At 45.4% G+C, this 21,164-nt stretch overlaps 1 protein-coding gene and 1 long non-coding RNA gene across 3 annotated transcripts in view; both read left to right on the forward strand.

The window, feature by feature from the left end:
• Positions 1–553: 553 nt before the first annotated feature.
• On the forward strand, positions 554–15,122 carry EDNRB (endothelin receptor type B). Of its 2 annotated transcripts, none has more exons than XM_064143923.1 (8): positions 554–753; positions 1,434–1,961; positions 10,268–10,380; positions 10,531–10,735; positions 11,086–11,235; positions 12,148–12,281; positions 12,856–12,964; positions 14,488–15,122. In XM_064143923.1, exons 2-8 carry the CDS (start codon positions 1,488–1,490, stop codon positions 14,617–14,619), a joined length of 1,317 nt encoding a protein of 438 aa, XP_063999993.1. In that variant the 5' UTR covers positions 554–753; positions 1,434–1,487; the 3' UTR covers positions 14,620–15,122. The 2 variants fall into 2 exon arrangements, with proteins under 2 accessions (XP_063999993.1, XP_063999992.1); XM_064143922.1 differs by lacking the exon at positions 554–753 and adding an exon at positions 955–1,189.
• Positions 15,123–20,230: 5,108 nt separating this feature from the next.
• Positions 20,231–21,164, forward strand: part of LOC135175593 (uncharacterized) — an 82,466-nt gene continuing 81,532 nt past the window's right edge. The window contains exon 1 of the long non-coding RNA XR_010302402.1: positions 20,231–20,327. This is a non-coding gene — a long non-coding RNA (uncharacterized LOC135175593). The remainder of the gene's footprint in view (positions 20,328–21,164) is intronic.

Consider the following 21,164-nt stretch of genomic DNA (forward strand, 5'->3'; position numbering starts at 1 on the left):
TTTGTTCACGAATATGTCAATAGTGTAGGTGAGTGGGTCGCTTCTGTAATGAAGCATTTACACATTCATGCTCTGCATATGCCTTAGCTTCCAGAATGTGTTTATGGTTGGTTGGTTGGTTGTTTAAAAAGATCAGGCAGATGTATGTAGAGTTGCTGGAAAAGTTGCTTTTTTAGTTTAGACATGCAGCTATTTCCAATCTTCAAAGGCTCTTCTCAGACTCCACAAAATCCTGTGTAAATCTCTTTGGTGCTTTACCTTACGCTTCACTGGAGGGTACAACGGCCAGAACAAGCTTGCTGAGGTCAGACGCATTGCTAAGGCTGCCCAAAGAGACAACCAGATGAGCAAGCTGGTTCACTGCAGCTGCGGTGCAGTCAGAGCACTATTTGTGATAGAAGAAGAGTACACCACGTTTGGGAAGCGCTTTAAAACATGACACTAATCTTGAAGGACTTGCACCAGCATATGTGCCACTCTGAATGTGTAAGGGGGTGTTTGCAGATGGGATGAAATGCGTAGGAAGGACTCCATATCCAGCTACTGGGAATGAGTCTCGGAGAGTGCAGCGGGTAGAAGCCCTCTTCCAGCCCGCTGGCGTCCTCTAACAATGCCTAAACGTCTTTTAACAACCCTTCGGATCCGAAAAATTGCGCCCAACCTCGGAAAATTACTTCTTTAGGCTGTCGCTTGGAACAAGAAGAAGCGGGCAGACTGCAGAAGGGGCAGGTCGCAACGCAGACCGCCAGAGAGGTGCGAGTTACAGACCCCTCGGATCGCGGCGGCGACCCCCGACAGAGGCTGAAAGGAGGCGCAATAGGGCCGGCGGGCGGAGGGGCTGGGCCAGGCCGGGCTGCGATGCGGCCCCGAGGGGCGGGTGGGGGCGGGTGGGGGGAGGAGGGCGCGGGTGGGGTCTGGCCGTGACTGATGGGCCAGATGCGGCTGAATGTTTTAGAAAAGGGGGGCCCTGCCCCGCTAGCGAGGCTTTAGCCGCAGGGTTTGGTTCGCTGCGGACGGCCGCCGGGTCCTGCTGCAAGTGCCTGTGCCTCCCGCCTCCGCTCATCGCCGGCGACCGGGGCAGCCGGCTGCGGGAGGGCACAGTCAGCGGGTGCGCGGAGCGCAGCAACCGGCGGAACGCGTTCCCTTCGCTCGGCAGGCGGCGAGGACCGACTAGACTCCACTTGGCGAGGTGAGGGCGACAGGAGCGGGAACACAGCGGGGCGACGCCTAGCAGGTCAAGCCACGGGGGACTTTGCCACCGCACAGGTTTTCGTGCCGACGTTGACCTGCCGGCTGCAACGCCTCCACCGCTGCCCGACCCCGTCTGTAGCAGGCAGCTCCCAGGCTCCATCCTCGGGCGGCGGGAGCAGCGACGGCGCCCGCCGGGGCGCAGCGTCCCCGTAGGTGACGCCTCGCTCCCTCTCTTCACGCAGGTCGGCGCTGACGGCGACGGGCGCCCGGCGGGGGATCAGCCGTGCGGCAGAACCATGCCCGCTGCGCAGCCCTGGAGGCTGCCCGCCCTCCTACTACTGCTCCCGCTCCTCAGCTGCCGCGCCGAGGCCGACGACTCCCTGCGTCCGCCGGGGCCGGGCAGGCAGAGCCAGCCGGCGGCTGCCGACGCCGTTCCCCTGACGGCCGGGACCCCCGCGCTGCGGGCCGCTGAGCCCAACGCCTCCCGCCCGGCCGCGCAGCCAAAGGCCGGGGGGCCGGCTGGTGGACGCCCGCGCTCGGCCTCGCCGCCGATGTGTACGGGGCAAACGGAGATCAAAGAGACGTTCAAGTACATCAACACAGTAGTGTCCTGCCTCGTCTTCGTCCTGGGCATCATCGGCAACTCCACGCTGCTGCGGATCATCTACAAGAACAAGTGCATGAGGAATGGCCCAAACATCCTCATCGCCAGCCTGGCCCTGGGCGACCTGCTTCACATCATCATCGACATTCCCATCAACGTTTACAAGGTGAGAGGGGGCCGGGCCAAGGTCCGAGCGCGGGGGTGCGGCGGGCTCTCGTTGGGGCTCTCGCCCGACCCTCGCAGATACCTAGCATCTCCGTTGCTGCTGGGATGTGCGTCCCGCTTCTGGCAGGGAGAAACCCGGGAGCCAAACGTCCTGCCAAAAACCTGCCGAAGGTGGAATTCTGGTCGGATGTTGTCTTTGTTCCACATCACGCTCCCTCAGTGCCCCAGAGCCAACCCTTTCAGTGGTCCAGGTTGGGAACGGGAGAGCAATGTGAGGGTGGAGTGGCCAGGCTCCGAAAATCACCTGGAAACAGGTGCTCCCCTAGGGAAAACAGAAATAGATAAAGTAGATAGGTACTCAGTGTGCTCATGGCTTCCTTTCTTTCCCCCGAGGAATGGAGGAGGAGGAGGAGGGAGGGAAGACACTCTGCTCAGGAATTCGTTGGGTACTTGAATCCAGCCTCTAGTGATGATCAGCCCTCCTGGGAGGGATGCTTGCAATAACAGGGCATCTTCTTCTGCGTTTAGAGTTTACAGTCTGGGTCCCTGAGCACCCATTAGTTACTGCATAAAGTGAACATGATAGCTTTTATCTGTTCCTTCTCCTCATTTCACATCTGTGTTTGTAAACTTTGAGGTTGACTACTTTTAGCTTTGGCAAACCGCGTCGGCGTTACAGTTGTTGAGTCTGAAGTCTTCTCTAGCCATAGTAATTACTCCAAGAGGGTACTGGAAAGGGGGAATCCTGTGTCTTCGTCGTTTTTAAGTACCACTGTATGACAAGTCAGGGAGCATCACAGCTGTGTTATAAATTCATGAGCCAGATCATTTGAGTTATGGCTTCTTCAATTTGGAGTTTCCTTTTTTGCCATACTATATACATATACTGCATACTATATGCATGTATCATAGTTCTTGCGAGGGGTGTGTACTCTTCTGTGTGGAAGTGGAATTTGTGAAACAAAATCCTTTATGCCGTTTTTGGTTAAAAGATATATATTGCACAAAAATATTTTTTGGTGTGTTTTCAGACAAAAAAAAATCCCAACAGCTGCTCAGTACAAAATTTTGCAATCTCACTGATGCCATTTCAGAGTGAAATGAATGATAGCACGCCAAAATATACTGCAGCCCTTATCTTGACTGCATGTCATCAGGTGCATCATTATGAGTGGGTTGGAGTGGGAGGAATGAAAGGTCGGGTTGCAAACCGTTAAAATACTATACCAAGTACAAGTCCAGGATTTCTACTGTGCTATTGGTAATGCTAGGAGCTAAGCAAGAGGCCTCAGGAGTTAAACCTCTCACACTGCTCCTCATCCTAACGAATATCCCATAATAAATTGGTATTATCCTTTGCAATAACGACAGAAATGTGTGCTGTTTTAAAACAGGACTTCTGAATAAATTCAAGTCAGAAAACCCCAGGCAAACCTTAGATTTGGTGTTTATGTGATCCAGATTAAGAGTTTAAGTGAGGTTTGATCTGGTATTTTTCATCATTTCTGCATCCCATTTAGTCCCACCCGCAGAATAATGTTATAAGGGAGAATATAGCAGTGCAATCAAAGGGCCAGCAATAATCATCCAGCAGTACAGGGAAAATAAGAGCCTGGCTTGTAAACCAAGCACAGCTTACAGTTGTACCTTGCAATCTGAAACTATTTAAAATGTATGAAACAGGCCTTCAGAACTGCGAGCAGATCCTCTCTGTCAGACAGCTGTGTGGAAAAGAGTGTGGGAGAATTTCTCCTGTTAGTAGCATGCCAGCAGTTTACTCAGCAGCACTTGCGGTGCGAGGTGTGAAAGCATCAGTGAATGCTTTCCGGACCCACCTAGAAGAGAACAGCATTTTGGTAGGTATTAAATGTGATAACTGTAAAAGATGAACCCTGTTGACTGTTTAAGTGTTTAGCTAGTTGGAAAACTCTGCAAACAAAACTCTACATCTCTTAAACTGAAGGTATCTAAAGACAAGCAGAAGTTACCTAGGTCGGGCACGTGCAGTCTGATGTGTCAGGTGCTAATGAATCCGTTGCACTTGACAAATTGGAACATTGATCAATATGTTCAGTAGAAAACGAAAAATGCTGGAATCTGTCACACAGTCAGGAGACTGGGTATGACATGAGGGTTTGAGGAGCATTCAGTTTCAGTGTGCAGAACCTGGAAGACCTTTCTTGGCATTCAGGTCCTTCCTGGTAAACCAGCTGGCTTTAGTGGAGCCCCCAGAACTGCAGGACGGGAATAAAGTCTGAGACAGCCATTCTGCAGTCCATAGTGTTGTGGCAGTGCTGGTCCTTTGCAAAACTGCTACTAATGGGTTAGGAAGGCAGTCCTAGGTCTGGTCAGCTGCTTCCCTGAACAGACCATAAGCTTGTCTTTTCTAATTTGAGGCCACAAGCAGTGATTAAAGGCGTAAACATAAGGAGCAGAGGAATAGAGTAGGTAGTTGGTGAGCTTTTTGTGTTGTTCTCTGCACTTAGTCTTTGGAAAACAAGGCAGTGGCAGCTTGCACGCCTGCAGTACAAGGCTGCAGTTCTCGGAATCCTATGCTCAGTTTCTCGAATCTGTCAGGTTAGTGACTCCTGTGCGCAAGATGCCAAGACAAGACGAGGATTGGAAGTTGCAAACTGCCTCTGGTTCACTTATGTATAATGTGATAGGAACACAGACTTTGAAAAGCCATAATGCAAAAACATAATAACATGCTTTGTCTTCTGGTATCTAGACAACATCTTTCTTATTTTGCAATGCTTATTCTCTACATTAAATGCAATTTATTGTTATGTTCCAATGGATTTGTAACAGGGAGAACAACCTGTCCTCTGCACACTACTGTGTTGCCTTTCAAATGCTTGATTATCAATTAGCTATGACACAAATGACTGAGGAAGTGTATCTACCTGGAAACAATGTCACAGATTGCTTTGTCTTAGAGCACAGTAGAAGAAGAGAGAAAAAAAATCCAAGAGAAAACAAAAAAGTCTTAGGCAGTGTTTGTTTTGTTATCTTTCAATCATGTGTTTTAGGAATTGCATGGCAATATGTATTTAACATTATATATAGTATTGTCAAGCACTGGAAAGATAAGAAAGACCTGCTTAGGGACTGCATGTGCCAGGCAAGCATAGACTACCCAGTTTGTTAATCAGGTTGTGCTATGAAAAGGCCTGTTTCCATGGAAATGTCTTCATGATGACCTTACTAAGTGTTGTAAAGCAAGTAACTAGGGCATGCATCATGATACTACCTTTCCAGAGAAGTCAGGGTGCTCCTCTTTAGGAAACATTGTGACTATTAGAGCTCTTGGCCAGTGGTCCTTCTGAGGTTAAAGGTAACAAACAGAGGTCTTCCAAAGTTCGTCGCAGAAATTTGTACACAAAGTTTGTTGATCTCTGGCCATATTAAGCTAGAAGCATAGTTTGCTTAGTGTTCTTTATGCTCAACAAGCACAATTTATAGGCAGTTAAGAACCTATTCAGTAGTTAGATGGGGACAAGCTACTATAATGTCCAGTGTGTGAGGTGGTGGACATGTCTGTGTTCAGTCCATAGTACACATGTAGTTTTCATGGTGGGTTTTTAAACTGAAATACAGTACAGAATTACAGGCTCACAGGATGTTAGGGGTTGGAAGGGCCCTCTGCAGATCTTTAAGTCCAACCCCCCTTGCCAGAGGTCACTCAGGAATGCATCCAGACAGGTCTTGAAAGTCTCCAAAGAAGGAGACTCCACAGCCTCTCTGGGGAGCTTGTCTGGGGTGCTCTGTCACCCTTACAGTAAAGAAGTTCTTCCTCACCTTGAGGTGGAACTTCCCGTGCTGTGATTTACTTCCATTGCCCCTTGTCCTATCACAGGGCACAAGTGAGCAGAGGCTGTCCCTTCCTGCTCAACACCCAGCCCTCATACATTTCTGTACATGCATTAGATCCCCTCTCCAGACTAGAAAGCCCCAGGGCTCTCAGCCTTTCCTCACAAGGCACATGATCCAGTCCTTTAACCACCATTCGGTGATGTCAGTGCAGATTTGTACACTTAGAGCACGTTCTCCATGCTGTATGCACTCTTTGTGTGTATTTGCTGATACGATGCCTGTGACAAATGTCAAAACAAGTTTTGGCCATCTCCTGGCTTTTTGTCTCTACCCTGCATTTACAGCTCCCAGTCTAACGGCAGCAGGGCGTTAACTCTTCATTCTGATGCAGTTCTCCTCCCAGCAGACGACCTGACACTGAGAGAACAGTGCGAGGCTTGTCATTCCCAAGATGTCTGTATGTTACTGCCTGATCTTAACTGTTCTTTTTTTTTTTAAACAAAGTTTCTAGGCCAAACTTAAAACTTAATTTTCCAGGTTACTCCTAAGGGCACAGGACAAGAAACTAATTGCATGCCTCATATTATGACTTCCAGTTTATTGGATAGACCAGTAAAACACTCTTGGCTTAAGTAGGAAGCAGGAAATACATTTTCTTGTCTAGAGGGAAGATCTCCACCCCTAAATCACAATTATTGTTAAATATTAATAAGTTTTGTAATGCTGTCTGACTTGTCCCTGACCATAAGTTTTAATTTCCTGGGCAAAAATGCTTGCCTCTATGAAATGCTAAAAAGGACTTGGTAGGCACAACCTCCCCATCTCACAAAGGTGTCAGCCTAACATCTACCAGTCTTCTCATGGATGTATGGAAGAAATGTTGCTCCTAAGTGAGCTGTACTCTTCTGTGTCTGATCTCCACTGTAGTTCTGCAATTCCTAAGGATGAAGGTCAAATCCTGTCATCCTGTGAGTGAACGCTCCTGCTCTCTACGTCTGTGTGCACTCATAGCTTGGAACATAGCCATAACTGCACACTTTGCTACTTCTTCATGTCTGTCTGCAGAAAGTCAACAGTAGTAGTAGTAGGTGGTAGTCGTGGCATCAGCCTTCTGTGTGGTGACCACAAGAGCTGAGCCGCTGAGGCCAGCGTATCGTGCTTGCATGCCAGCGTAGTGCAGCAGCAGATGGCAAACATCTTTCTTTTCCTACACAACCAAGAGGAAACAGAACAGGAATTTCAATTCACAGATGTGTCTCTGAGTTGCAACATCTCCTGGGGCTACTATGCAGTGTTCACATCAGTTGAGACTCAGATCTTTTCCTGGTCTGAGAAGGTGTTGGCTAGGAGTGCATCAGATGTATTAGTTCTTTCAAGTATGATTTATTCCACTTCTTTCTGCACCGTGTTCCCTTTCCTTCCATTCTACTTAACCTTCAACATGTTTTGTTGGCGTCCAAGTTAAAACATTGCCCATAAGTGACTATAAACCACAGGAAAAGTTCACTAAGAATACAGCTGATGGTAGCCTTGGCTTGGCTTTTTACTGCTGAAAGTGCAGTATTATTTTTCACTCTGCTGCCACTTGGCAGTATGTCCTGACTCTAAGTCGATTATCATCTGTAAATGGCACTCTTTGTACAGAAAATTGTTCTGCCCGTAGGAAATTGGATTAAACTTGCATTTGTACTCCACTAAGGATAATCATTGCTCTTGCATACAAATATGGTGCTCCTTCATACTGGATTCCTGGATTTTCACTGTATGTTAAGGCAGTGTTTTGAGATGACAATACAGAAGGCAGAAACAACCAAAAAGCATAGTTCAGCAGTTAAAACATTCTTGGTTTTTTCTTCTGCTTTCTTCATGTTTTCCTGCTTTTGCTGCAGAGCATACTGCTAACCACTTGCAATACCACGGTCAGCTTACGACTCCTGCATGCAGATGGTCTCATTTCACCATACATCAGCCGCAAGAGATAAAGGACACATTTTCCAATGCCATGCAGACAGACGTGCGCCCATCCTGCCTCTGGTTTAAGCTGGCTGAATGCAAGTCACATTTTGATGTTATGGTAAATCCAAGCTAAATGCACTCTTTCTTTCAGTAGACCATATTCACTCAAAGGCAGCCCAGCCTTACAGCTCACAAGCTACAGCTGGCTGGAATCCAGTTAGCCTGGAGCACAGACCTGCACCTGAGAGATAAGCGTTAGTTCAGGGGAATCTCCCATTTGTGGCTGATGTAGTGGTGATTTTAGGGAAGAGAGAGGCAGGGAGTGGCTTGCATCTTTACCAGCTAGGTGTAGCTAAAAGTCTTCAACAGAACCTCTCAATATAAATTTTACCAAACATTCAGATTTGAGTTCAACAAATTACAAATACTTTAATTTTGAAGTGCTTTTTTAATGAGTCACCTCTGGTTTAATGCATACACATGTGCAAGCTACCACAGACACTATAAACAAGCCTATGATGTACTTGCTGCTCACTCCTTGATTTCTGTAGCAGCTAGATGTGGTAGGCTGGAGGTTCATGAAGCCTGATCAATATAAATTAAAGTAGTCCAGTGTCACTCGATTACGTAGGACACCTACAATTGTTCACACTGCAATTTAGTAGGAGTTTGTTACTGTCAACTCCTTACAGCAATTCAGGTCTCAGGGAGAGTCTTTACTCAAAGCGCTCTAGTTACAGGCTGAGTTCTTTTCCCACATCACATAAGTACAGTATGCTGTGTGGTTGTTACAGCCTCATTCTTACTGCCTCTGCTTTGTTGCGTTCCACAGAATTCTCCAGAGACATAAACCCTTAGGATTAATCTTTCTGCTTCGTTTCTGCATTAGACTCTTTTTCTCACTTGAGTAGAACATTTCAGAGGCAGACCAGAGCTGGGCTATGTTACAGTTCTCCTACTGCTTTTCTTCACAGAGTCCCATTTGGGCACACAACTCAGTCAGATTTCTGAAGGTCTGTGGTGTCTGAAGATACTGGTGGACACTCAGCAAAGGTTTCCAAAGGCACACGGACAGGAAGCATGCTTGGCTTCCTTTGTGTTACCTAAACTCATAATGAGGGTTTTCAGAGCCTGCCTTGGACCCTGTAGCTGTTTCTCTGTAGAAGCACAAGTGCCTGTGCTTAAGGACTTTGCCCAGCCAAAGCCAGGTGAGCGACTCCATGGCTATCCACAATCATTTTGGTCTGCAGCAGTAGCTCCCTGCTTCTTTTGCTGCATCCCTGTTAAGATGTCTAAGGAGGCATGAGCTCAGGGAAAGCCTTTGCAACCTCTTAGATAGTTACCATTCTTTCCTCCCCTTTGCCAGTTCATAGCCCTCTGTCTGCAACAGATCCAATAGGCCTCATTTGGAGAAAGTTATGAAAAACAGAGATGGACTTAGATAATGTAACTAATTACAGAAACTCAGAAAGTTTACTTTTGTGTGTAACATTTGCAACTATTTCTTGGCATAACCTCTGTTCTGGAGAGTCTTGTTTTTACGAGGAACTGGAAAATTTGGCTGCTGCTGCAGTGTATTTGAGCCATCAGCATAGCTCACATCAGAGTATGAAGATCAAATATTTCTAAACTAAAGCTACAGGTGAAAAGTTCATAGCATCAGCTGTGCTCTCTGCGTTCTCTTGTGCCCAGTAAGTCTGGTCCTCTAAATCAGCTAAAATGCACCACAGGGCATGTGGCAGAAGATTTCCATTACAATGTACCACCCCAAAGTTGAGCTGAACCAGCCCGAAGTGGCCGTGCCTTTTCCTTTGTTCTGTAACGTTTGTAGGGATGCCAAATCTGCAGTTAGTCCTTTCAGTATTACAATCCAGAAGGACTGGAAAACTGATCAATAAAGATGTTTAGAGTGGGATTTATCTGATCTCTTTGTATGTGCTGCAGACTGCTGAGTTCAGGGCATCTGTTTAGGCTTCATGAGTGCCCAGTGGTTCATCTCTCCCTTAGTCATCAAATGGTCTGCTGAAAACTGTGGGACAAATTGCTCTCCTGTGTTGCCCAATTTCTGAACTGAGGGAGCCCAGACACCAGATAAACCACCACCTCAGATGGGCAGCTGTGGGCTTTGTCCTTGTTCCAGTAAGCTCCGAGCATTTTTCTGTATTTCTAAAAAACAGAGGCATTTGGAACGTGTCATAAAGGCAATGAACATACCAGGCAGATAAAGCCAGTACAAAGGCAAGGGAAATCCTCACCTGTTCAGTCATTTTTCATTGCAGACTCTGGAAGCAAAATGAGTGGAGTTTGAGCAGCTCAAAAGGTCAGGACAGCCCTGGGTATGTCCTTGCCCATCCATGGAGTGAGTGAGTCTACTGCTTAGTTTTTAGGACACACCTTTCAGACTCCCTTGTGGAAAAGTGCTTGACAAAATTTTACATGGTGGGAAAGAAAAACAAGGGAAACAGAAGTCTAGGCTGCAGCTTTGGGAATTACATGTTTTTAAATGACTCACTTCTAACTGTTTCCTTTTCACAGCTGCTTGCAGAGGACTGGCCCTTTGGTGTCGAAATGTGCAAATTGGTACCCTTCATTCAGAAGGCATCAGTGGGCATCACAGTGTTGAGTTTGTGTGCCCTCAGTATAGATAGGTGAGACACATTTTTTTCATCAAGCTCTGTAGTCATTGCTTTTAAGAATGGGCTTTGGCTCAAATGTGCCTTTCCTCTCAGCTGATGTAATACTAATCAGCTAGTTAGACCAGGTGAGTTTTACTTTGCAAACGTGTGGTGTTGCTTCAGGTACCGAGCAGTGGCTTCTTGGAGTCGCATTAAAGGCATCGGGGTGCCAAAGTGGACGGCTGTTGAGATCGTGCTGATCTGGGTTGTATCGGTGATACTGGCAGTTCCAGAAGCCATCGCCTTTGACATGATTACAATGGAGTACAGAGGAAAGGACCTTAGAATCTGCCTGCTTCACCCCACGCAGAAAACATCCTTTATGATGGTAAGGCACTGACGTTTATAGAGTAACAGCTTTCCAGGACAGTTCCTGGGATCAGCCTAGTCTTGTGCGGATTGTAATGGGCAGGAGTGTGTGTGAAAGACAGGTGAATATAATGTTGAAATGAGATGCTGGCAACTTTCTCAAGTGTTCATTTGAAAGAAGAACCTACAGAGACTTAGGTTCCTCTGGGTTTTGAACATATTCCTGTCTTGTCCTGTTTCCTCATCTGTGCTGAATTCCTTATGAAGATGCTTCTCAGGACAGACTGACCACTTAGTTACAGCATGCTTTCCAGAGTGCTCCGTATTGAACTCCTAACGCGGTGTTCCTTGCTTTTGCTTGCTTTCTAGTTTTACAAGCAAGCTAAGGACTGGTGGCTGTTCAGCTTTTACTTCTGTTTGCCTCTGGCTATCACAGCGTTTTTCTACACTCTCATGACCTGTGAGATGTTACGGAAGAAAAGTGGGATGCAGATTGCTCTAAACGACCATTTAAAACAGGTACAAATTCCCTGACACTTCTGCTGACTGTGGAGAGGATAATAAGAACACCTTTGCTGACTTACATTATTCTGGTCTTGTATGACGAAAGGAGGAGACTTCCTAGCAGTGGTACTGCTGAAAATATGTACATATGAGTATGTATATATAGTTGCTCCCAGAAACCTAGGATTTTAGCTAACAATCACAAAACTCTGGGGTTTTGGTGTTTTTTTTTTTCCTTGTTTGGTGGCAACTCTTCAAGTTTTATAGCTTTTATTTCTTTACAATAATGAGAGGTGGATATTTTGTAACAAAAACTGAAGTCATGCTGTAATTTGGAAACTGATGCTACAAAGTTGTTCACTATTCTGAAGCAATTACATGCTGAACTGTAGTGAGGTGAGCAGTACAAGTTAGCAGAACAAAACACATTCCAAAATATATTCCAAGTTAGTAGTGCACCAGACAGAAACATTGTAAGTCACTAGAATTAAACTACATTTGCACTGTCATGTATGTTTGTGCTTCTTTTTTTGCTGCCTTACTGAAGCTGTAATTGAAATCTCTTGGGGCATTTCAAATAAGACCTGTGATGAAAGCACAGGGAATTTCAGTTGGAAACAAGCTGGTATTTGAAAGTGATTGAAGAGACTAATTATGTCTTTATTATAATTTCAATGACTGTTTTCATGTCCTTGATGTTTCCTATTATTACTCATACTTCTTAGAGACTCAGAGAATCAGTGCAAGACACCTAAGCCAATAGAAAATATTAAGTACATATTCCAAGAAAATAAGGTAATCTGGTGTCCTCCTCACTCCTGCTTTGATAGGGATTTGTTTTTGTTCATTAAACGTTTCTCTGGCTAAGACAACAGTCTAGGGGGAGATGTAAACTGTAACACTGTTCTGTTCAATTTTCATTGTCAGAGACGTGAGGTGGCCAAAACTGTGTTCTGCCTGGTACTTGTTTTTGCCTTGTGTTGGCTCCCACTTCACTTAAGCAGAATATTGAAACTCACTATTTATGATCAGAAAGACCCCAACAGATGTGAACTTCTAAGGTGAGACTGCAAACTTAAAATGCCTTTGCACTGCTGACATTCTCCATATGCACATTTGAATTTCCTAATGAGCCAGCTTATTCTGTGTGTCTGAAGTTCTCCCTGCTGCTTCATCCAGAACACTCTGGCTTCACTGCAGAAGCAGTGTCAGGAAATGACAAGGAATCCCATGAACACAGGGTGTCTGTCCTGTTTGCCTGCCTTCAGATCCCTTCTGGGACTGTTCTGATGTCTCGTGGCATTATCTGGGTGGAAAAAAGATTTCTGTTCCAGATTTCCCTTTGAACCAAACAGCTAGGATTAAATCTGTGAGGACAACCTCATGAATGTTTCCTCCCACAAGTTAAGGTGGTTGGAGCTTCTGAAATTACTTTCTTGGGAATGGTTTCCTAATTCAAACTTCATTAATGAGCACAATTTTACCTCCATGAGTTAACACTGTTGTTACAAGCCCCTTAGCATTTAATTGTTAGTCATGGTTGAGTGAAGCTAAGTCAGATTTTCATAGTCCTAAACTACTAAGCCTTTTCAGAGGAAATTATAAGTGTGTCTCTTTCTTTAATTTTCCAAACAGCTTTTTTCTTGTGATGGACTACATTGGTATTAATATGGCTTCACTGAACTCCTGCATCAATCCGATAGCTCTGTATTTGGTGAGCAAAAGATTCCAAAACTGCTTTAAGGTAAGACACTACTGGGTACTGCTCCTCTACTTAGAAGATGATGTCAGCAGTAAAATTCATTCCATGACACTCACAAAGTGTTTTAAATGGGCTTTATATGTATTTTCTTTGCAATTGTAAATGAGTCATGGTAAGTGCTCTTTCTCTTTCCTGCTGAAGCTACATAGAAAGAACCCTTGGATTCATAGGGGCAAAAAGAGAAAGCAAAAGAGAGGAGCATACAATAAGACCTCTTGGCACCATGCTAATCAGTGCTACATCACTTCCTGACTGGAGATGGCATCCAGCCACTTTGAGAGCACTGACAAAGCAGACTCAGACTGTACTGCAGATGTTCATGTAGCCATATCCTCTGCAACCCAGTGGGGAGGGCACTGTCCTATGGTTGCCTCCATCCTGCCTGAGTACTTAAACAGTAGGCAGTTATGTAAGGCAGAGGGTGCAAATATCTGCTGGTCCCTTTCCAATGGTAGCACTTATGAGATAGACCTGTTTGTAGTTTTGCCTTGGTTTGAGGGAATAGTCTGGGCACTAATTCTCCGTGCAGAGTTTGAGCCTCTGGATTGCATGTGGATTGCAGCCCATCAGTCCTTCAGCCTTCATGCCTACTAGGAGAGATCTCCAGATTCAGTCCTTAGAGTCTTTTTTGTGGCCCACTTACTGTCTTCACACACTGTATCAGGGTTCTTACATTATCTCCTGCCATTTCTTTGGGTTTTGTTGTCAAACATTTAACCATTGGCCACAGCTGGGCTTGTTTCCTAGCTTTGTAAATTCCTTCACGGACGTGTCTTTCGGGCAGAAGCCAGGCAGCTCCACATCTAGTATTGTTGGGGTACTTTCCTCATGATGAGAAGCACACATTGCAGATACTTCAGCATCAATCTTGTCTTCTCCATTTTCATTACCAGTTCCCTGAACGTAACTGGAGCTGAGAGCACCTAAGAGGTCTCTAGCACACTGACTGTGGTAACAATAGGTGTGGAGGATCCCAGGTGGACTTGCAGCAGCCAAAAGCTAGTCAGTAGCACGAGCAAAAGGTGTGCAGTACATCTAGCAAATGTTTGAACTGTATGTAGGTTTTCACCATTCTCCTACTCAGTTCTTTTTCTTTCCACCTCAAAACCAAAATCAACTAAACCGTGTCTAGCAGCTTATTGAGAAAGTATGGATCGCTGTGCCTGCATCCATTCCCAAGGGAGACGGTCAGGTAAAGGACAAGGAGACTGACTTTATTTTCAGATACATTGAGAGTTGTAGATCAGGCTCGAAGCTCTGTGTGTGGGGCCACTCACTGCCCTCGTTGCTCAGTTTAGTTGCTAGTGGGATGCCCTGGAAGATAGTAGCCATTTGAGAAGCGTAGAGCTTAACCTGGTGTCACTGCCTACGCCACAGTGCCAAAGGGGCGGCTCACATGCTTGACGGTGCTTACCGTGCCGCTGAAAGAGGTCAGCGCTTCAGTGTGTTCTGCCGCATGTGCAAAACAAAATGATGTAAAACGTTTATTCCTTCTGTTTTAACAGTCATGCTTGTGCTGCTGGTGCCAATCCAAAGATCTGCTGTCCCTGGAGGAAAGGCAGTCCTGTTTAAAGTTCAAAGCTAACGATCACGGATATGATAACTTCCGCTCCAGTAACAAATACAGCTCTTCATAAAACAAGCACACAAAGGTATATTCCCTTACCTGAGCGCTGGTGCCTTTCTAAGTAAAGTGGCAATTACTTCTGATGGGATGGCAACGTTTAGAAAAGTCCAGTGTTGTGTTTGCACAACAAAGAGCAGGAAGAGAAAGAATCAAAACACTTGCCCTGGAAGTGTGTCCCGTTGAAAACCATGGACGCTTATACGGTCATCGCTCCTGGAACATGAAGAAAAGCTTAGGAAGAACGAGTCATTGTTAGCACTTGAATACTTCTGAATCAGCACTTCCAGACGATCCCCACTTCCTGTACATTAAAGGAGCATTTGTATTCACTGTAACAGCTGTAGGAACTGAAGTCACAGTAATTACTGAGCAGTATAATTAACGCTAATTGGATCAAAGCCATTATGATATATAACTCAGTATATTCTCTTCTGTCAAACAGATTAACCACCACCGTGGTGGTGTGTTCTTTTGAAGTAAGGTGTGACGTATTTTGTTCTAGAAGTTTAAACGTAAAGATTTCATCAGGGGTATTAGAGAGGTAGCCAATAATCAACATATTAAAGGATGCTTTCAAGTCAAAAGTGCATTTCACTCTGATGATTGTTTTTACCTATTCCCCTTAGAAGGAACCTCCCAAGGCCTCTATAGATACCGTTTTGTAACCACTTTGTGTATTCACTGTATTTGGCAGCGCTTTGCATATTGCCCATTTCACCGTTTCCACATTTGCTCGTGCTTAATGATAGCAAAGGAGAGAAAAACACACAGAAAGCAAAAAATACTACTACTGAAACTGTACAAATGAGGGCTAGATTTGGAAAACAGCTATTTTTAACTGAAAACAAATCAACTGTATCCCCTTCAAACAGTGACCATTCAAAAGCCTGGTGGCAGTTCTTTCTTTGAGATACTTCTGCAACAACTTACAATTGTTATTGCAATCGAGATGCTGTCTGGGAGCAAAACCCTTTAGAAATAGCAGGTGGAAAAAATTAAGGAGAGCAGAGAGACAATTTGAACTTCTATTTTCATTTAGATGTAAATCATAAAGAAAAGAATCCACAAACTGTGCTTCTAGAGCACTATGTAGCACACTCATCTTCATCCTGTTTTAAAATACATTCCACTTTTGTGGTTCCGTATTTATGGGCATAGCAAGATGAGTGGTTAGTTTCTGTAAATAGTTTGGTGAAGCATAAGTAAATGTAAAGTATTAAAATACAGGCAGGACCCTGTAAGCAAAGAGAAAGGTAAAGATGCCTGCAGTAAACACGATGTGTGTTGCCGGGAGCAATGCATGTTTTGTACGTACGTGACAGGTCATTCTTTGGCTTTTCATTTCCTACTGATGTGTTACAGATATCCCCAAGACCTATTAGTGTATGTTGTGCACTAAGGCCTGAGTTTTGCAAGAGAAAAGGATCTTGCAACATGCTGTTGTAAAAGACATGTTTTCAGTAGGCAAGGTATTCTATTATAATGAAAATATTTATCAAAACTCAGGAACTTTTTTATTTCCAAATTTCACATGCAAGGATTTTCACTTTTTATTCCAGTCTGGATTAAGTTCAAATTCTTTAATAAAGTGCCTTAAATATGCTCAGGAGTAAAAGGATTTTCATTAAAATATCTGACTCGTGTTACCTTAAAGATAGTTTCCATCTCCTCTGGCTTTTCAGCAGCTACAGAGCTGCCTTGCAGATAGCTCAAAACAGGAGAGGAGAACCCCCCTGGTGATATTGCCCCATCAAAAACTAGTCAGGGTATGCTTGTACAATCACGCCGTGGAGCTGTGCAGCTGCATCTGAGCACGCACATGTGTGCGTGTGGGTATGTGTGCAAATCTCTATGTCGTCTACCATGAGTTGGCTGTTGAGTCTTTCAGCAACACGTGCACCAACTTCTATAATGCTGAACTTGCATAGGTTTGTATAACTTCTGTAAGTTACCTTATTTTCCTGGTAACTCCCTCACAGTAGGCCATGAATGTCTCTTCACCCTGCCTGCCCCTGTTTCTGTGAACTGCCTTTCATCTGTTATGGATGGATAATCGGTTTAATCCTAAATTTGATACCCAGCAGTGTTATTTTAATCTGTTATCTCATTACAATATTGTATGTGTACTTCACTGTTATTTAAAATACACCTGTTGTATTGGCAACCCTGAACCGTACTTTTCATTCTTCCTCTTCCACTCATTCTTTGTTAAGACCAGTCCTGCTGAGTCAGACCTTTGTGTTTTGCAGGCAGAGGACCATATGTATGCCGCCCATTTTCACGTTAATATATGTGTTGTGGGGCACTTTTGCAGTATTTTTACCAAAGCTCTCATTTTCTGTAATGAACAGCTTCAAAACTTCTGCTTGCCCACAGCTGAGGAGAGCTGCAGCACACCTGCGTTCAAGCTAAGATTCAGTCTCTTACTACCAAAGACATTTTCCAATGCTCTCAGCACAGGTCTCTTGGTCCATCCACTGAAATCAGTGAATGCTTACACATTCGGGTCAGTTAGAGTGCAATCAGGGCACAGCAGCAGCTCTTTTAAACCCCTAGCTGAGATTTGGTACCTTGAAGTTAAAAAATATAAAAGTGAAAGTTTATTTGGTTTTTTTGGCCAAGGAGTTTTCTAGAAAAGAAAAGAGGGTAGGGTAGAAGAGCCAGCCCAAGGCTCTCTAAGTGTCAAACAGGGAAGCACAGGTAGCAGAACCGCAGAGAGGCACATGCTTCTTTATAGGACTTTGATGTGCCTGTCCAGAGCGGTGTGACAGAGTCAACTGTCCCAGTGGCCTGAAGGGTTGACACAGAATACCTTGAGATGAAAAAAATAAGAGCTCCTAAGAAACTACATCACATCTCCCTCTGTGTTTTGGCTACCTGAAGGTAGGAGCTACATTTTACTTCCCCAGCTGCTCTTAACTCTGCCTGTATTCAGGTCTCTTAGAGTTAAGAGGGCACTTCAGACTGGGTGAACAGAACTGATACACTGGTACTACACCTCAGAGAATCAGATGCAAAATCTGATGGTTCTGGAGCATCTGCAGTGAGCTGTGGCATTTCACTGTCCAAAACAGATCTTCATCAACAGACAGCTGGCTCAGCAAGAGGATGTTGTATGTTCTGAACTAATGTTAAAAGGATTTTTGGAAATTGTCCTGTATAGCTGTGTAAAATAATTCTATATTTCATTTCCTTTGGTCACTTAAAATAGCAATCTCTGTGGTTCAGACATTGTCAACATAATAAATTACCAATAAACTATTTGTACTTTTGATTCATTACAAAAAGACATCTGACCTTTCTTTCCCCCCCTTCTTCTAAGAGTCCCATTTAGTTGTTACTGATTCAGAACTAAAAATCCAAGCCTGTAAGCGGGCTAGTTTTGCACAGCTGAAACTGGAGAGACTTCAGCCTTGCGTACATGTTGCAAAACTGTCTGGTGTTTGTTGGAACAATTGGTCACGCCTGTCTTTGCTCTGTTTGTTTTTGCTCAAAATGTCAGTTGCAATCTCTTCTCTGCACACCCATATACGGTCAGAAATCCTCCTCTCTTAGGGACATCACAAACAAAAGGCATGACAGTTTTAGTCCATTAACTTGGAACTGCGGGCACTCGGTGCTGGTGTATTGTCCTGGAAACTATCCTACTTTGCTATGCTGGCAGGGGGATTTTGTGTGTATTTGTGTTTTTTAGAGCAGAGGAAAACGGTATCACAGTGAGTGTGCTGCAGCTGGTCAAGTGCTTGTGGTATCTGTGCCTCCTAGAATGTGTTAGTTGCTGCTGCTGTTTCGTTCCAAATAGTTAGGTTTCCTGCTGAGTAATCGGTAGCCTACAGCATCCATACAGATTTGTCCCAGGATCTTTAGGACATAACTTCTTGGAACAAAGGCATGTGTAGAGAAGAGATCCTCTGTGAGTAAATACTCTACTGAATATCTGTAATGGCCTCTTCATTTCTTATTCCGCCTTCTTGTTCCTCACTACTGCTATGATCTGAAGGCTTCATGAACCACTTTGTAAAAGAAGCACTTTTTCTTTCCAAGTCCTCCAGCTTTCTACAGAGAGGCCATAGGCTTCACAGGCCAGATTACTTCTTCCCTTGCCAAAATTCACTTTTCTAACTGTTGGTCTTGTCCTCAGTTCTGTCTGTTGCAGTCTTGGCTCTTCCCGTGTAGGGGATTAACTGGAACTTGTCGGCTTTCTAAACAAACTACAATTCACACAGCCACATGGATACATCTCACTTCTGCTGTTGAAACACTGATTCGCTTACCACCTTTGAGAAGGGTAGATTGGCGCTCTGATACTGGAGGAGAAGCCTCTGGCCAGCCCCGGTCTGTAGAGTGGTTCTTATCGCATCTTTCTGCAGCCTGCTGCTAAGGACTGTTGTGTCCTTGTAGTGTGTTTAAGAACACCTGAGAGTTCTCCATGAACATGTCATGCACTACCGTTGAAATGTCTAATTCAAGTTGCTGCAAAGGTGCCCACATCAGGAGACCCAAAGGAACATATGTTCTGTTGGCCATCTTTCCTCTCAGACAGCGCTGGCGAGGTTGTTGTATTACTCAGACACAGTAGTCGCATGGTCGTTGGCTTGCAGTTGCTACCTTGGAGGTGCTATCACTAAATAAAACTGGCCTCTGTGTTGTGTCCTGCCAAGCACTCTCATTTGCCTGCGAAGGGGGCCTCAAAGTTCATCCTCACCAGAGAAAGTGCAACGCCCTGAGCCCTCTTTCCTTCTGTCACTTAGAAAGACAACTCTCGTAATTAAAAGCAAACCTTAAAAGCTCACATTTTGCCTTAACGAGCAGTATCTTAAACCTCCATTAAATCTCTGTCACAGACCAAAGACGTCCTGGCTGTGGGAGGTAGTATCTGGCAGGACTTTGCCTGTAACGCTGGGGTTAACAGCTGAAATGATACAGCTCAGCAGGGAGCTATGTATGCTATGGGATCTGAGGCCGCATGGAAATGTTCAGTAGCATGGAAAAAGCCTCATCAGTATCCAGACGATGCCTGCTGCATCGCTCTGAGCTCGCAGGCTGAATTTCAAGGTGGCTTTAATACATTTTGGAACAATGTTTACATTAGTCCACAACATGAGCAAGCGAACTTTGTTACGTCCAACATGCGAACTCTCAATGCCCGCCTAAGGACTGGAGTGGCCGCTCCGCGAGTTCGGAGTCGGTGAGCTCTAGGCACAAATGCCCCTGAGCACTGCTGGGGTTTTGCTCTTTGCTGGCGTGGATGCCAGCGCTCAGCAGCAGCAGCAGTTTAAGCAGCATTCACGCACCACTCGCAGTGGTGAAATTAAGAAACGTGATGGAATATGCAAAAGCATTTACCAAGCGTGTCCCGGACACCCCAGAGCTGCGCTCCCTCCGCGGCGCCACGAACCTGTTCGCGCCCTGCAGGCGCGCAGGGGGCAGCAAGGGCCCTGCGGCGCGAGCGGCGCCCGGGCAGGTGTCGCGGCCCTGTGTCTAGCCAAGGCCTAAGGCTGGGGCGCTGCCCCGCCTGGGTGCTTCCTGCGGAGTCCCCTGGCGCTGCCAAGGACAAGCTCCTGAGGGAGCCGGCGGTGCCTGCCCAGGACGGCTCCCCGCCGCCAGCAGCCTTTGTGCAAGCTTGCCAGGCCTAACGCGCCGCGGCTGTCCTCTGCGGGGAGCGAGCTGAGAGGCGCCGGGACCGCCGGGACCGCCCTGCCGCCAGCTGCCCCACCTGTGAGTAGCAACCTCCTGCCCGTGCTGACACACGCAGCCTTCCTAGAGTGCTCCCATGGAAGCTGCTGGCGCTTAGCCTTTTCCATTCCCTGACTTCTAAAACAGTCAAATGTATCTCTGGCGTCCCTGTAAGGTCTCCTCGATCAAAGTGAACCTGCGAACCAAACTAAGTTCGTTGGGGTATGTAGTTTTGGGGGTGAGGTTTCGGGAAAACAGAACAGTGTTGTTTTTGTGCGTGTTTCTGGCTCAGCCATGTCAGTTCCCTGCCTCCACAACAAAGTGGTGTCCTTAAAAGTGAAGTTCTAATGAGAAATGGTTGTGAAAGAATACTTTTTACTGTAATAGTTGGCATTTAAATGTTTGATAGTTTGAAATGCTGTCGCTTTTATGAGCACTTTATGTGACTCGAGAAGGGCTTGCATGTTTTCTCTTCCCTGGGTGTTTCAGAACCTGGTGTTCTGACAGGAGGTTGAAACCGACTGTGAAATGTGGAAAGAACCATGAAATTGATGCTCTTGTTTCAACCAGCTCCGTAGGGTACAGAGGTGCTTCCTGCAGGTTTCACTACTAAAATTCTCTTGCTACGTTTGTTTGCCCACATCTCGCCATGCTGACAAACAGATAAAGAATATAATGCAAACTCCTTTGTATTTGCAAGTCATGACTTAGTGTCTTGGAGGCATTTAGTCTTGATGAAAGTGCTTACAGTTTAAAATGTCTTCATAGGAAAACCAGGGTGTCACAAAACAGGTGAGGTTATTGGATAGACGTTTGCTTACGCAATTTATGCAGCAGCATTCAGCACATTATGGTTTATTTGACTGACAAATGATAAAT

This window comes from Pogoniulus pusillus, chromosome 5, assembly GCF_015220805.1.
Source record: "Pogoniulus pusillus isolate bPogPus1 chromosome 5, bPogPus1.pri, whole genome shotgun sequence".
In the NCBI taxonomy this organism is placed as follows: Eukaryota; Metazoa; Chordata; class Aves; order Piciformes; family Lybiidae; genus Pogoniulus; species Pogoniulus pusillus.

Coding starts and splice junctions, on each gene's coding strand:
- EDNRB (XM_064143923.1), top strand. CDS start 1,488: ATGCCCGCTGCGCAGCCCTGGAGGCTGCCCGCCCTCCTACTACTGCTC. Junction 10,381..10,530: donor TGTGCCCTCAGTATAGATAG/GTGAGACACATT, acceptor GTGTTGCTTCAG/GTACCGAGCAGTGGCTTCTT. Junction 12,965..14,487: donor GATTCCAAAACTGCTTTAAG/GTAAGACACTAC, acceptor CTGTTTTAACAG/TCATGCTTGTGCTGCTGGTG.